This window comes from Notamacropus eugenii, chromosome 5 (assembly GCF_028372415.1).
Source record: "Notamacropus eugenii isolate mMacEug1 chromosome 5, mMacEug1.pri_v2, whole genome shotgun sequence".
Taxonomy (NCBI): Eukaryota; Metazoa; Chordata; class Mammalia; order Diprotodontia; family Macropodidae; genus Notamacropus; species Notamacropus eugenii.
Window position 1 is genome coordinate 231,509,420 of NC_092876.1, and position 15,595 is coordinate 231,525,014.

The following is a 15,595-nucleotide window of genomic DNA, read 5'->3' on the forward strand; positions in this document are numbered from 1 at the left end:
TGTTGGCTGAGATCAGCATTTTGCATTTATTAAGTGTGTACTATGTGCCAGACCCTGTCTGGATGTTTCAGCTGCTCTAAGTCTCAGCTCAGATATTATGTAAGTATAAACTATGTAAGTCAAATATCTATCCACTATAAAACAAGATAATTAAAATTAAAAACATAAAAAAAAACCAGTTAAAATTGACAGAGAACCAACCTGGGGGTTGAGTTAGTTACTGCTTTTCAACAGTAAATTGAACTTTAATTTCCTTACAGGTGTGATTGGTAAGTAATTTGTGGAATGGTTGTCATTCTCTCTTCTGACCATCTTGTAAACTCCTGAAGAAAAGAGCTTTCTATTTCTTTGTATTTCTCTGCAGCGTTCAAGAGATTGGCTTGCTTTGTAGTCAGTATGTAGTATATTTGTTGACTTGACACTAGTCTTGATATGCTTTATTTTGGTACTAGCCAGGGGGAGAAAGTTCAATTTAGTACTAATTAAGGATTCAGCATATATGGGAAGGACATTAAGCTTTAGAGTTCCAGGGCCCGGCTTTGAATCTTGCCTCTACTGCCTGTGTCTTGCCGCTACTGTCTTTGGGAAAATCACTTAACCTTTTTGGGCTTCAGTTTTCTTATCTTTTAATGAAGACATTGGGTTAGAAGAATTCTAAGGTCTCATCCAGCCTTAGATTTATAATCCTATGAACTCTCCTTTGACCTAGGATCTCATGTAAATGAACCCTACATATTAAAGACCCACTTTTTAAAGAATATACTGTACTAGTGGTTCTGGGATTTGGAAGATTGGCCTTTTCTTAAAGCACAGTGCTTTTCCTATAGCAAATGTTTAATAAGTACTTTATTCATTACTGGTAGTGCTTTCCTCTTTGATGTTTCATGGTGTTGCCACGCCTTACTTGCTTTCTAAATTTAGCAAGATTTCTGGAACCTAAACCTCCAATGCTGTTCTATTCCCTTTGTAAATTCTCTATACGAATGCTGCTTAAAGGCCTATGAATATAATACTGCAATAGCAACCATTAGCATTTATGGGCATTGCTCACTTAGAAAACCAAAGAATGTTATTGCTAAGTGGAGGCTTGCAATATATTGAGAAATTTGAGAACTTTAAAGGTCTGTCAGAATTATTAAAAAGGTTACAAAACATTAGCCTAGAGTCTGTTTTTTTAACCTTTTTTTGTGTCATGGAACCTATGGGTCTCTTCTCAGAATAATGCTTTTAAATTACTAAAATTAAATGCACTAAATTACAAAGGAAGCCAATTATATTGAAACGTATCTGTCTATGTATCTATGTGTGTATCTATCTATCTATACATACATACATACAAACCCAAATTCAAAGACTTTAGCTTAAGAACCTTTAGAGTAACTTTTAATCTAAAAGGAGTATACAAAATAGATTAATATACAATATACACAATTCAACATATATTTTCTAGCACCAATGAAATAGTTACAGACACTTTGTCAGCTATTGAGGATACAAAGGTGAAATGATATTCAGCAGTCAATAAACATTATTGAGGACCTACTGTGTGCTAAGAGTTCTCTACTAAGCTGGGGACGTAAATCAGAACAAAGAAAAACAGTCCCTGCCCTCAAAGAGCTTACAGCGTACTTGGGGAAGACAATACCTAAAAGGCTGAAAAGTGGAGGATGGAGGTTGAGGGGAAAGGAGCATGCTAGAGAAGTTGGAGAAGTCACAGTACAACCAGGTGAAAAATGAGGTGATGTCTGAGCTGAGTTCTGTCCTTAATAGAGGTTTTGGAGTTCATCCTTCAGTTAGAGAGACAGAGGGTAATAATGAGGTACAGTCCCAAGGCTGATGGGATCTTGCAAGGATGATGAGGTCTTCCCAGTAAGGAGCTTTCTAGGGCATGGTGGAGAAGTCAGAGTAGCTAATAGCAAATATTCTTAGGGGAAAGAAGTAAGGATAGACATTTCAGAGTGATTCAAGTCAGATGCTGTTAGTAGAGGCTTTCTCAAGGAGCCATATTTTTGGAGTTAAGAAGGAGAGGGGCAGGTTTAGCAGACAGTGGGAAGGGCAATTTAGGTGGCCTCTTAGAATATGTAGTGGCTTCCAGATAAGAGAAGACAACATGAACATGCTGCTTTGCGCTTTATTATATAAACTAGAAAATATGGACTAGATTTGGTTGAGTGTTGATTGTTAGATTTTCTCCGTATTATGGGTGAGAAATTTCATTCTTTTTGTCCTGTCAAAAAATAGTTCACACCATACCTTCATTAACTTTCCCTTCCAAGACTTCTTTTGAAAAAAGATAAGATATAAATAACTAAGTTAAATTGCACTTAAATGTTTACAATACACTTTACATATTTCATTTCATTTAAACCTCACTACAACCCTATGAAGGAAATACTCAAATATTATTTTCCCTATCTTACAGATGGAGAAACAGGCAACTGTGACCCAGAGAGGTTAAATCCATGATTTCACAGTTAGTAAGCTTTAGAGATGAGATATGAATCCAGGATTTCCTGAATCCCAGATTCAAAGAAAGACCTCAGAAAAAAATAATACAAAATAAAAATCCCCAAACCATGGAGGAGTTGTAATAGATGCTGGCAGAGGGTATACTCACATTGATGAAATTAGAGATCCATGAAATATTAAACTAAGAGGAATTTTATTTTGATATCTTTTTAAATTTGATATAATTTATGTTTTGCCTCCTTGTCATACTGGTTTACTTAAACTACCACAATGGACTTTAAATGAAACAGATGAAGCTATTTCATAAATTGTTTTCCATCTCCTAGAATGAAGCACAGATTTAAAAATACATACTAATTATAAAACATTTTATATTCTTATCTTTTTGTTTTTGAAAACTAAGTATTTTTGTTAATTTACAAACAAGATACTAGCTAGTTAAGTACATTTTGAAATGTGATTATTTATTAAATAATTTCCTGTTGAATACATATTTACCCAGGTGAGTAAAGTTTTACCTTTAATATACTCTTTATCAGTTTTGAATACTCAACATAAAATATAATAGATTTTCAAAATTTTTCCCCAAAATTCACTGTTTTAAAAAAATGCTTCTGTTTCAAGTTATGTGGTTTATAAAAAATATGAAAATTTTAACTGGCAGAGACAAATTAGATAAATTTAAAAATAAATTCCCCACATATCCAGTCTGTTGCCAGATCTTGTCATATCTACTTTCACGACTTCTCTCCCTTCTATCCATGAACATAGTCACCATCCTAATTTGGACTCTCATTACCTGCATCTGAATTATTGTAGTAGCCTCCTAACTGGTCTACCTCCTCGAGTCTCCACTGCAATCCATTCTCCACTCAACTGCCATCATGGAAAAATCTGACCATGTTGTCTTAACCCCTCTGATATAGCCCCCAATCAGTAAGCTCCATTGCCTCCATTTTACCTTTAGGTTCAAGTATCAAGTCTTCTACTTGTTGATTAAATGTCTCCACAATTTGTCTCCTTCTTACTTTTCCAGTCTTTTTTTCATTCCGCTTCTCTTCGTTCATTCTTTAGTTCAACTTCACTGCTGGCCTGTGTGCTGCTCCTTACACCCACCTTCCCCCCCATCTTCCGTCCCTCCACCCCATCTCACATTTCTGTGCCTTTTCACTGGCTGTCCCTCACACCTGCAATATTGTCTTTCACTTCTACCTTTTTGAATCATTCCACTTCAGGAGGACATCTTTCTCATCTCTTCCCTCACTCTCTTTCCCTTCACTGCTATCCTGTAGTTATTTTATATACAATACTTAGTTTCATGTTTGACTCTCCATTTAGAATGTGGAACCATTTATAAGAGGGACTGTTTTTGCCTTTCCTGGTATTCTTGTTATCCAGTGCTTAGCTTACTTAATGTGCCTGGCATAATAAAATTTTGTTGACTGTCTAATTGTTAGCAGTCCCTTTTGGAAATTACTTGGAATCTGAGAAAATAAGATAGAGGGCAGGTAAAATTGGTTTTTGAGGAAAGGGAAAAGAGAGCTTGACAGTGATGATTTCACAATGGCAGTGGATAACCAGACCAATTTTTAATACAATTTCTCATCAAGTTCCTCTTCTGTAGTGTATGTGTGCAGTTTTTTGGTGGAAGATGAAGAGAAAAATGTCATTGCTGTAGGAATCTCCCAATAAGGAAACTCCCTCTACTAGTATGGATAGGCTACTGTTTTGCAGTCTATATTCTTGTAGAGTTTTCTGAGGTGAGAGATTAAATGACTTACCTAGGGTTGTACAACTAGGTTATGTCAAAGGTAGGACTTTAACCTAGAATTTCTTGACTCATACCAGATTTCTCTCTGCTAAACCACATTGCTGTTAACTTTATGGTAGTACATTTGCTTAGGTTTGTCATTAAGAAAAGCACGCTTAATATTGATAAGCAAGAGTTATTGCTTTTTACAAAATGACATAGGAGGGACACATAATTTTGATGTCATACTTTTTGCATAAATTTAGTAGTAAATATTTGCCATGTAAGAACATATAAAGAGGCATAGCTAGAATATTTGGTCAGGGAATTATATGCTATACAGAACATGAAACAAATGTCTATATGTTTTAAGTGTAACCTTTGAGGTTATAATTTTGTTTATCTTGAAGAAAAATGTGTGAATTCACTAATTACTTTTTCCCTAATCTATTCAGATCAGCTGTTCCATGTATTAGCCATGCATATGCGGCTTTATAGCATTGATTCTGCCTACAACCCATGGAAAAAACTAACTCAATTACTGCAGGATATGAATTCACAGTAAGTATTGTAGAAATATCAAAATAAGCTTAAAGCTTTTTTTTGGCCTGTAGTTTTTAATATGAAATATGGAATTATTTTATGAATATTTAGAAATGTGAATATGTATTCTCAATTTTTGTTATGTGTAATATATATGATATTATTTTACAGAAGACAAGAATATATTTGAAAATTTAAGAGTGCACTTTATGATATGCAGTAGAAAACATTCATATGCTCTTTAGTACTGATAGCTTTCTTTTATATTGCCCCTTTCTTCCATTAAGCTCAAAATAATATTTCATACATACTATCATATTTATTCTCTTGAATTATTTGGGAAGTAGGAAGGAAATAGATATCTCAGTTTTCTCGAAAAGGAAACCATGGAGTTAGGTAAGACAGTATTTTACACTTCATCTGTGGCAAAACATTGGGAAAAAGGGAAAAACAAAGATCATGTGAACCACAGTGCACATCACTTTTAACATATTAAGAAAGGTACATTCAATTTAATCCCATATATGCCTAAAGTTTTGTTTCTGAGATCATTTGTTGCTTCTCGAAACATGGAAATATTGTTTTGGTTCCTATTATTTAAGTTGGCTTACTTGTATATTGCTGTGTTTGGACTGATCCTTGTTCTGGGTGTTTCAAATCACTTGTTGAGAAGAGTTCAAGGGTCTTTCTCCAAATGCCTCTTCTGCTCTTAAGAGTTGGTCAGTTTTTACTAAACCCTAAATTTTTCCTTTGCAAATTCTGTCCATTGCTCCTAGTTCTATCCTCTGGGGCTAGCTAGAACAAGTCTAATACTGTTTCCACATAACAATCCTTCAAATACTTCAGTAACTATTTTGTATCTAGCCTTCCCACGAGAAGACCTACCATATCAGACTGTTAGAACTAAGAGCCATCATGTTTTTCCTAACTGCCGTCCTAATAGATCTTGACAAATATAGTGTCCTCAGCTTATCATTAAGCAAGGAAATACACATTTAGATTTCTTCTGTGTAGCAAAGCTATTGAGATTCAAATCCATTTGCTAAAGAACAGTTCCCAAAGTAGAGTAATACATTTAATAAGGACAAACTCAGCCAAGTTCGGAGAGGTTCATTAGTAGGAGACTGACTGTACCGGGTAATGAGTTTTTTGGGCCACAGCAACTCATGAAAAAGTCCATTAAGGTATGGAAGAGTTATGATCAGTTGGTGGAGAAGATACTTTATTAATGAAATTATAGTTTAGTTATTTAATTTATGTTTAATTATAGATAATTGATACTTAAAAATTAATGATTGGGGAGGTAGGTATCATTTTTGACAGTTACAGATAGTCATCTTTGATTTTTAAAATTAACACATTAACTCTCAACTTGGCTAATTGTAGGATTATTAGCCATTTAGTTTATGTTAATGTACAAATTATGTTATGTATAATGTATTTTGTCACATTATATAATATTGAATTGTTAAATATTATATCATAGTCAGCTAATCAGTAAACATTTATTAAATGCTAGGCACTGTGCTAAGTTCTTGGAATAAAAAAAGACAAAAGACAATTCCTGCTTTTAAGGAGAACCCAGACTAATGGGGGAGATGACATACAAACAATTATGTACAAACAAACTATACAGAAGATAAATTGGAGATAATCAACAGAGTGAAGGTACTAGAATTATGGCTTCCTGTAGAAAGTGGATATAAGCACAGTTTCATGATTTTCTCCAGCTTTGTTCAGCAGCACATAAATAGGAGTGAAGCTGGTCAGTTAGACATTAAACATTTATTAAGCACCTACTATGTGCCAGAGATTTGCAGAACACTAGGGAGTTAAAAAAAAGAAAAGGCAGGAGACAGTCCCTCTCCTCAAGGAGCTTACAGTCTGCTGGGGGGGTGGGGGGGAAGGAGATAATAAGCAAACAAATATTTACAAACAAGCTATATATAGGATAAATAGGAAATAATTAAATGAGGGAAGAAACTAGAAGCAAGAGGGATTGGGAAAGGTTTCTTGTAGAAGATGGGATTTTAGTTTGGACTTGAAGGAATTTGGAGAAACTAGGAGGCAGAGATGAAAAGAGATAACATTCCAAGCGTGGTAGACAGCCAGGGATCATACCATATATATCATATTACATATATCATATTACCTCACATCACATCATAATATGTCATATTGTGTTACATTGTTGTATCATGTTATATTACATTGTATTATATTATATTGTATTATACTACTGTATTACATATTTCCAAATCATCTGTAACATTTTAGTCTATATATCTGATAATTATTTTTAAGACTTCTTAATAATAATTTTAAAAAACTTTTCAACAAAAAAAAGATACTCACAATTGTAGTGCTTATATCTATAATCAGATCTCAAACTCCTTTTTTCCACAATTTCATATTTAGTAAAATCTGTTTTCATATCTCCAGGATACTTGGGAGGCAACTGAAACATTCTCATAATATTTCAAATAATAGTTTTATCATCAAAAGAGCCTTACTCAGATCACTGTATTTACTATAATTTGCAATTCTGAAAGGGTCCTGTTTTCTTTCCACATTTTCTAGGAACAAAAATAATACTGCTTTTCTAACTAGCAAGCAACTGAGTAATTTTTTCTACCTTAGGAAGCTAGGAGGAAAGCTCAAAGTCTGAAAACCAGCTTCATGTTACAGAGCAAACTTAATGGATAAAGCTTTGCTTTGACCTAGATGAGGTTAAAAACATCAGTTAGTTATTAAACTTGGTAGTCAAGTACTAACCTAACTTGGAAATAAATAAGGATTGCGTTGGCCCACCCCTTCCCAGGGAAAGTGTTCTTTTAGATCCAATACTGGGGCTTTATCCTTATAGGCCAATAGAACCGAGAACTTTAGGACTTGAAGAGTGAAGCAGTTTTTATCAGAATATTTGCCCTTTTATAGAAATTATGTACTTACTACAGATTAAATAGTCCATGATTGTCTGTTGAGGTATTCTACATGGTCAAGGTCAAGCACATGAGCAACAGGACTGTATTATAGAGGGTAACCCCTGAAGAGGATACTTAAGGACTGCAATGGGCAAGTTTTAGGAATTAAATTATTTAATCAATCAGTATTTTTATGCCTTGGAATCAAACTCTGTGGACATATAATCTGACATCTTAATTCCTTGGGTGTTCTAGCCACAGCTACTGAAGACCCAGACAAGAAAATTCTCACCCTAAAGTTCTTAGTAAAGTTAAATGGCTTAACATCAGAAACTAATATGATTTTTTTTCAGTAGAAATGACATTAAAGAGGCATTATGATTTGCTTCGCTACTGCGCCTTAAAGACTATGAGTCCTTTCCATTTAACTTGCAGCTAAATCTTTCTCTGTCTTTTTTTTAAAAAAACCCAATAGAGTATGAGCTTGTGAAAGGCAAAGACTGTCTTTTCTACTTATATTTACAGTACTTATTACACATAGTAAAGTTTTAATAAAGGCACTTCCCTTCCTCCCTCTCTCCCTCCTTCCCTCCTTTCCTCCCTTCCTTCTTTTCTGGAAGAAGGATGATCTAATTCTTTAGAAACGAAAGGAAAACTCAAAGGATAGAATGGACATCTAATAAAGATCTAGTACATACCTAATGGTTTAAATTCCAGAGCACACATATAAAAGAAGTAGAGAGAACCAAGCTAAGATAAAAGATTAAATAACAATAAAACTTGGAGAGGGATGTAGCAAAAGGGTTGAGCTAGCTTTGGCCTGGGAAGTCAGTCCCTGCTCTCAAGGAAAACTTATATTCTGCTGGGCTCGGGGAAACAATATGGATAAATAAGTATATACTATTTATATTACAAGAAAACAGAAAGAAAGGGCAGTAAAAAGAGGAAGGGAATAAAATTAACTCTGCTTTTGAAATTTCTTCCCTATTCCTGTCTTCTCCTCTCTCTCCAATACTCTCACTTTCCTTGGAAATTTCATTTCCTCCACAAAGTCTTCCTGGACTCTTGTGGCCAGATATGATCTTACCTTCCTGTCTCATGTCTCTCTCATATTCTTTTCAAATCTATCTTCTCCTGCTTACTTACACAACCACCACCCTAATTTGGGCCTTTATCATCTCTCTCCTGGATTGATAATATCCTAAATGGTTTCTCTTTCTCCAATCTCACTGCTTTACAGTTTACCCTCCAGGCAGTTGACAAATTGATATTTCTATAGCCCATGGGTGGTCCCTCTGTTACTTCTAGAGTAGAACAAAACTTCTATGTTTGACATTTAAAGCCCTTCACAATTAGACCTTGCTTTCCCCTTACACACTCTACATTCCACCTACCTAGATGACTTGCTGTTGTCTCTCTATAACATTCTATCTCCTTTGTGTATGCCCTTGCATAGGTTATCTCCCATCCTAACAATACTCTTTCACCTTTCCTCTGTCTTTGGAAGCCCTAACTTTTTTAAGGGCTTCAGATCAAGTTCTACCTCTGTTAGGAGGCCTTATGATTCTTCTGCCTCATCCCCATCAAATGACTCTGTATATATTTTATATTTACTTATTTGTGTACATACATTTGTTTCCTCATGGTAGAATATATGCTTTTGAAGGGCAGTGATAGTTTTCTCGAGTTAGAAGGATTAGCTTCAAATTCTCCCTTAGATACTTGCTACCTTGGCCGTAGTTTCCTTATCTAGAAAATGAAGGAAAATAAAACTGATCTTTAGAGCTGTAATCCAGAATCCCATGAATGGATGTTATACAGGAATTCAGAACTTTTTTTTTTATATCAACAAGTCTTGTTGACCCTGGCATAGTAATTATTATATTACTGTATTAGAATTTGTCAGTAAGAAAAAAATGAGAAATTCAGGAACACTTTTCAGTGAATTTGTGCTTTATTGATAAACTAACATTTGTATGCTTTTTAAAAGTCCACACATATATGTGTATATGTATTTATATGTGCAAGACATTCAGTTTAGGTGGTATATTTGCATATTTATTATTGGGATTTACAACATTTTTTTAGCACTAAATCAAGATCAGAGTGACAGTGCTTGGTGTACATATGAATTTTCAGATTCCATGTGTCTCTTCTCGTTCCACCTCCTTCCCCTTTCATTCTCATCTCTGACATTCATGAACCACAGGTTGGGCTTAATAGAAAGAGCACTATTCTTGAACTGGGAAGATGTAGTCAAGTCTTAGCTTTATGTTTCTCTTAATTCATTTCAGTCCATTTAGCATTTATTGAATATCTATTATGTGCCAGGCACTGGTGATACAAAGACAAAAATGAAATAGTCCCTGTCCTCAAGAAACTTATATTCTACTGGGGTTGGATTTGGGGAAACAACATGAATAAATAAGTATATGTTACTTATATACATACATACAAACATATACACACAGGACAAAGTAATTTCAAAGTAATTTTGGAGGGAACAACCTGGAGTATCAGAAAATATTTTCTAGTTTAAAAACTAGTCCAATTTGTCTGGGACAGAAATACGTAATGATTTTGAAAAGATAGATGGAAGTGAAATTGTGATATGCCTAAAGTAAAATCTTATTCAGAAGACTTTTTATTTTATTCTAAAAAGGAATCACAGAAGTTTCTTGAGCAAGGGAGTAGCATAGGCAGACTTGAACCATAGGACTATCACTTCGGCATGTGGGTAGCAGATGATGGATGGAAGAAGGAAAAGATTGTTATCAAGGAGACCAATTAGCCTGCCATCACAATTATCCAGGTGAAAAGTTAAGATGTGAACTAGAGTGAAGGCTGTGTTAGTGAAGAGAGGATGAACATGAGAGTTGTGGAGGTAGAATTGAGAGGCCTTGGCTTTGATTGCATATGGTAGTGAGGAAGAATGAAACCTGGAGGATGCCCCTGAGTTTGCATAGCCAGGTAACAAGAAGGATGGATACGGATGTTCTCAGCTGTAATAGGGAAGTCAGGAAAGCATGAATTTGGGTGGGAAGATAAGTCCTGCTTTTGGTACATACTGATAATGTTTTATTTGGCATATAGTTATGATGTTTTATTTGATTGTAGTTTGAGAGAGTCTGTTTGTTATAGTAGAAAAGAACAATGTTTTTCAAGTCAGAATTCTTCAAATCCTAGCTCTGATATCAGTTGTGAAAATAATATGATGTTTCAGGACCTCAGTTTTCCCATTTGTAAAATGAAAGTGATGAGGTACTGTTGTACCTCACTTGATTTTTGTGAGGAAAGCACTTTGTAACCTATAAGCACTGAATTCAAATGTTGAGCTTTTGTAGTTATTTGTGAGCATCTTCTATTCTCCCTAGAGTGTAAGTGGTGTGAGGGCTAGGACCATGTGTTACTTATGTGTTTTCACCTCTGCTCAGCCCAATGCAGGCACTTAACAAATGTTTATTAATTTAGTGGAGAGAAAAGAAGTACTGGTGAAGTGATTTGTAGGGGCAAGAGGCTAGTTCTACTGGGACCAATAGTTGTGAACATTTCTTGGATATTTATTTAAATAACATTTTGGATTTTTTGCCTAGATTTAATTTTTAATGATAAGATCCATAATGTTTGTGGTATTTTGAAATCATTTTTGTAACTCTTTACAGTGTGTTTTTAATTTTTATTTAAGTAAGTCAAGTTTGGGAAAAGAAAATTTTATTAAAAATTAAGATTTACTGCAACATCAATTAAAGCTATATTATATTTTCCTTTTTACAGGCTCTGCAATGAAGAGCAACCAGAGGTTCCTGTGCTTTACAGAGATGTTTCATCACTTTTGCTTATCCAGATTTTAACCATGCCACAGCCTTTACACAAAGGTATTTCTTTGAAATGATAGTGGATACATAGATTCATTGAAAGAGCAGATTTAAATGAGATGTTGTGGGGAAAAATATAGTAAATATGTCCATCAACAAGCAATTGTTATAAATGCCTACAATGTGCCAGGTACTGTAGTAAGCACCAGGGGTACAAAAAGAGACAAAAGACAGCCCCTGCCCTCGAGGAGCCCACAGTCTATTGGGGAAGATAACATGCCAATGAATGTATACAAAATCAACTACATGCTGGATAAATAGGAGTAATGAACAGAAGGAAAGCACTGTAATTAAGAGAGGCTGGGGAAGACTTCCTGTAGCAGGTGGAATTTTAATTGGGACTTAAAGGAAGCCAGGGAGGTCAGTAGTCAGAGTGGAGGAGGCAGTATCTGCCCTCACATAACTTATATTCTACTGGAGTTGGGGAAACAATATGAATAAATAAGTATATGCTGTTTATATACATACATACAAACATACAGACAGACAGACAGACAGACAGACAGAGTAATTACAAAGTAATTTTGGAGGGAAGGGCACCTAACAACTGGGAGTATCAGAAAATGTTTCTTGGATGCTTTACTTTTTAGGCATCAGGGATAGCCAGAGAGTGCCCAGAGCTGAGAGGTGGAGTATTTTATTGATAGTCAGAAGACCAGTGTCAGTGAATCAAAAAGATTGAATGCTGAAGGGGTGGATGGGGCAGTGGGGGGACTAGGTTGTGAAGGGCTTTAAATGCAAAACAGAATGTTTTGTATTTACTCCTAGAGTTATAGGAGACCACTGAAATTTATTGTGGAAAAGAGGGGGACCAAGGCAGTGCTGTGATTGGACCTGTGTTTTAGGAAAATCAATTTAGTGGTTGAATGGAGGATGATTTGGAGAGGGGAGAGAGACTTGACCCTGTCTTAGGAGTCCCTGCCTTAGTAGTCCAGTTGTGAGGTAATGAGGGCTTGAGTTAGAGTAGTCTCTATTTTAGAGGACAGAAGGGGGCATATTCAAAAGATTTTGCAAAGATGAGATCGATAGGCCTTGACGATAGGTAGATTTCAGAATTGTCAGCATAGAGATGGTAATTAACTGATGAGATCTCCAACTGAAGGAATATAGAGGGAGAGGAGAAGAGGACTTTGGACAGAACCCTGATGATCACCTACTGTTAGAGTGTGTGATCTGGAACAGGACTTCTTTTCCACTCTGGACCCCTTTTCACTTGAGAAATTTTTATGCAACCCCAGGCATATAGGTGTATAAAGTAGGTATACAAATCAAACATTTACTGATAACAAATCATAAAGAAATTTATTTTAAAAAGTTCTTTGGTATACGTATAATTTTACCATTTATCAAAGATGAAAGCACATTTGCATACTAATGAAATGGATGTCCTTGTTTATTTTACATAAAGAATTAAATCTTAGTAGAGTATTTAATACTCCAGAACATAGAGAATCTTCAACATATTTCAGAGTTGATCAACATTTTGATTTTATAATTGTCAATGATGAGAGTGCGACTTCACATAGATACATAGTACAAAAAGGCAGAAGTATATTTAGGGCCATTTCAGAAATTTTTGGGAATTCCATCCTAATCCCAAGCCAAAATTCATTTAATGACTTTTTTATGTACAGTAAAATCATAGCAATTTATAACATACAATAGTCTTGAATCTGAGCCGAGGTGTTTCTGGCAGTGTTTGTTGGTGTTGTGTGGCATGATGGCATGTGCAGTACAAAGTGCACACAAAGTGTGTTCAGGACCAAGGTTGCAATGAAGTTATACAATGCAGCACGGAGCAAGCATTGCCAGAAACACCTCAGATTTATCATGCATTTGATTTTGAATTAATTTTTGGTTGTTGCACATTCAGAAACCTTTTACTGTTGCCAAATTTTTGCAACCTCCACATTCAGTTATGAGACCCCATATGGTCTCCTATTGTAGATGGCCTTTTCAAGGAGTTTAGTGCCGAATAGGATGATAATAAGCAGGGATGGAATGAACAAGTGAGGATTATTTCAAGATCAGGGAGACATGGGCATGTTTGTCTACAATAGGAAATGAGCCAGCAGGCAGGGAAAGGTTAAAAATAAGTGAAAGTGGGGATGACAGAGGGAGCGATCTGTTGGAGGAGATGGCTGGAGTGGGATCATTTGAACAAGTAAAGAGGTACTCCTTGGCCTGGTGTAAGGCCCCTTCATCATGTGAAACAGAGGAAGCAGGAGAAAGTGGCAGAAGGTATCTGAATGGTAGGAGATGAAGAAGAGGGTAGAAAAGGAAGTTCTTGGTGAATGACCTCTGTTTAATCTGTAACATATGAGGCCAGGTTCTCAGCTGAGAAGGTGGAGGAGGGGGATCCATGGGAGTCTTGCAGAGGGAAGAAAAGTTTTGGAAGGGCTGCTATAGAAAGTGGGATAGTTAGTTGATAAGGGAGATATACTAGGATTGCCTAGTAGCACGGAGGACCCAGTTGAAATTATGGAGTATACAATTGTAGTGGATTCAGTCAGTATCATTGAGTGATACTACCTTCATTCATACATACACATGTACAGGAGCAAAGGCAGCAAATGGTGGGAGTGATCCAAGGCTAAGTCTTGACTGGGTATGATTGGTGATTGATATGAGGCCTAAGGGATTCAAGAGAAGAGGGCAAGGTAGAATTGAATTGATTCTCCTAGGAGTCAAGATGGGGAGAAGAGGAAAGTTCAGGCAAGATGGCTTATGGGAGAATTGAGGGGTCAAGGGATTGGAAGTCACAGTGAGGATGAAGAATAGGGTGTATACGGTATGGTCAGATAAGGGGATTTCAGAATTCTTGAATGTGAAGGTGGCACATTTATGGGTGATGGAACGATCAAGGGTATGACCATCCTTGTGTGTAGCTGAGGAAGGGTGGAGTAGCTGGAGGTAAGTAGTTTGAGGAATTGAGTGGTTAAGATATCTGAGGGGGAATCAATATGTATGTTGAAGTCCCCTAGTATGGGGGCAGAAGTTGAAGAGGAGAGAAGCATTATCAGCTGGATATCAAAATCTTTGAGGAGAGAAAGGAAGTGACCTGGGGGGGCCTATAGTCAACAGCTACCTGGATTTTGATTGGGTAGTAGATATAAATAGCATGAAGCTCAGAGGAATAGAGGTATCAGGCAGTCTGTTAAGTGCTAGGGAACAAAGAAAGGCCTGCCTTTAATGAGCTTCTTTTCTAATGGAGAATCAATACCCTAATAACCAGGTATGTATAAGATACAGTATAATCTCAAAGGGAAGACACTAGCAGTGTGTGCAGGGGTTCAAGGAGGATCAGAAAAAGGTTTCCTGCAAAATGTGGGATTTGATCTAAACCTTGAAGGAAGCCAGTAGGGACACAGGCAAGGAAGGAGAACATTCCAGGCATTCATGAAAATTAAAAAGACAGAGTCAGAGGAGTTTTATGTGGGAGGAACAATTGTGAATAGATCAATATACCTAAATTGTTGGTTATATGGATTGTAAGATGTAAGAAGACTAGAAAGGTAGAAAGGGGCCAGGTTGTGAAGTGCTTTACATGCCAGCCAAAGAGAGGATTTTATATTTGATTCTGGAGTTAATAAGAAGAGATTGGAATTTACTGAGTAAGGGTTACATGGTCACTTACACATGACCTACTCTTTAGGATAATGATTTTAGCTTCTGACTGTAGTTAGAAATGGAATGGGTAAAGGCTTGAAGGCAGGGAGACCAATCAGAAGGCTACTTCAATAGCCCAGGTGAAAAGTGATGAAGGCTTGCACCAGAGTGGAAGTGTGTGAATGGAGGAAATGGGAGATATATTCAGGAGTTGTTGTAAAGGTAGATATGATAAGGTCTTTACAACAAATTGGCCCTTTGGCATCCTGCAGAAGGACTAGAGTTGAGGATAACATTGAAGTTTGTGAGGGTGAGTAATCTGGAGCATCATGGACACTTCAAAAGTAGTAGGGAAGTTGGAAAGAGGGGATAAGTTTGAGTGGAGAGATAATGAATTCTCTTTCAGATATGTTGAGTTTGAGGTG

The 15,595-nt window shown here is 36.1% G+C and overlaps 1 protein-coding gene across 10 annotated transcripts in view; it reads left to right on the forward strand.

Moving 5' to 3' along the window:
- UBR3 (ubiquitin protein ligase E3 component n-recognin 3) overlaps window positions 1-15,595 on the forward strand; it is a 314,350-nt gene that overhangs the window by 235,060 nt on the left and 63,695 nt on the right. For all 10 annotated transcript variants that reach the window (XM_072612278.1, XM_072612269.1, XM_072612275.1 and 7 more), the window contains 2 exons: window positions 4,675-4,780; window positions 11,461-11,561. In XM_072612278.1, the coding sequence (XP_072468379.1) occupies window positions 4,675-4,780; window positions 11,461-11,561 (207 nt within the window). The remainder of the gene's footprint in view (window positions 1-4,674; window positions 4,781-11,460; window positions 11,562-15,595) is intronic.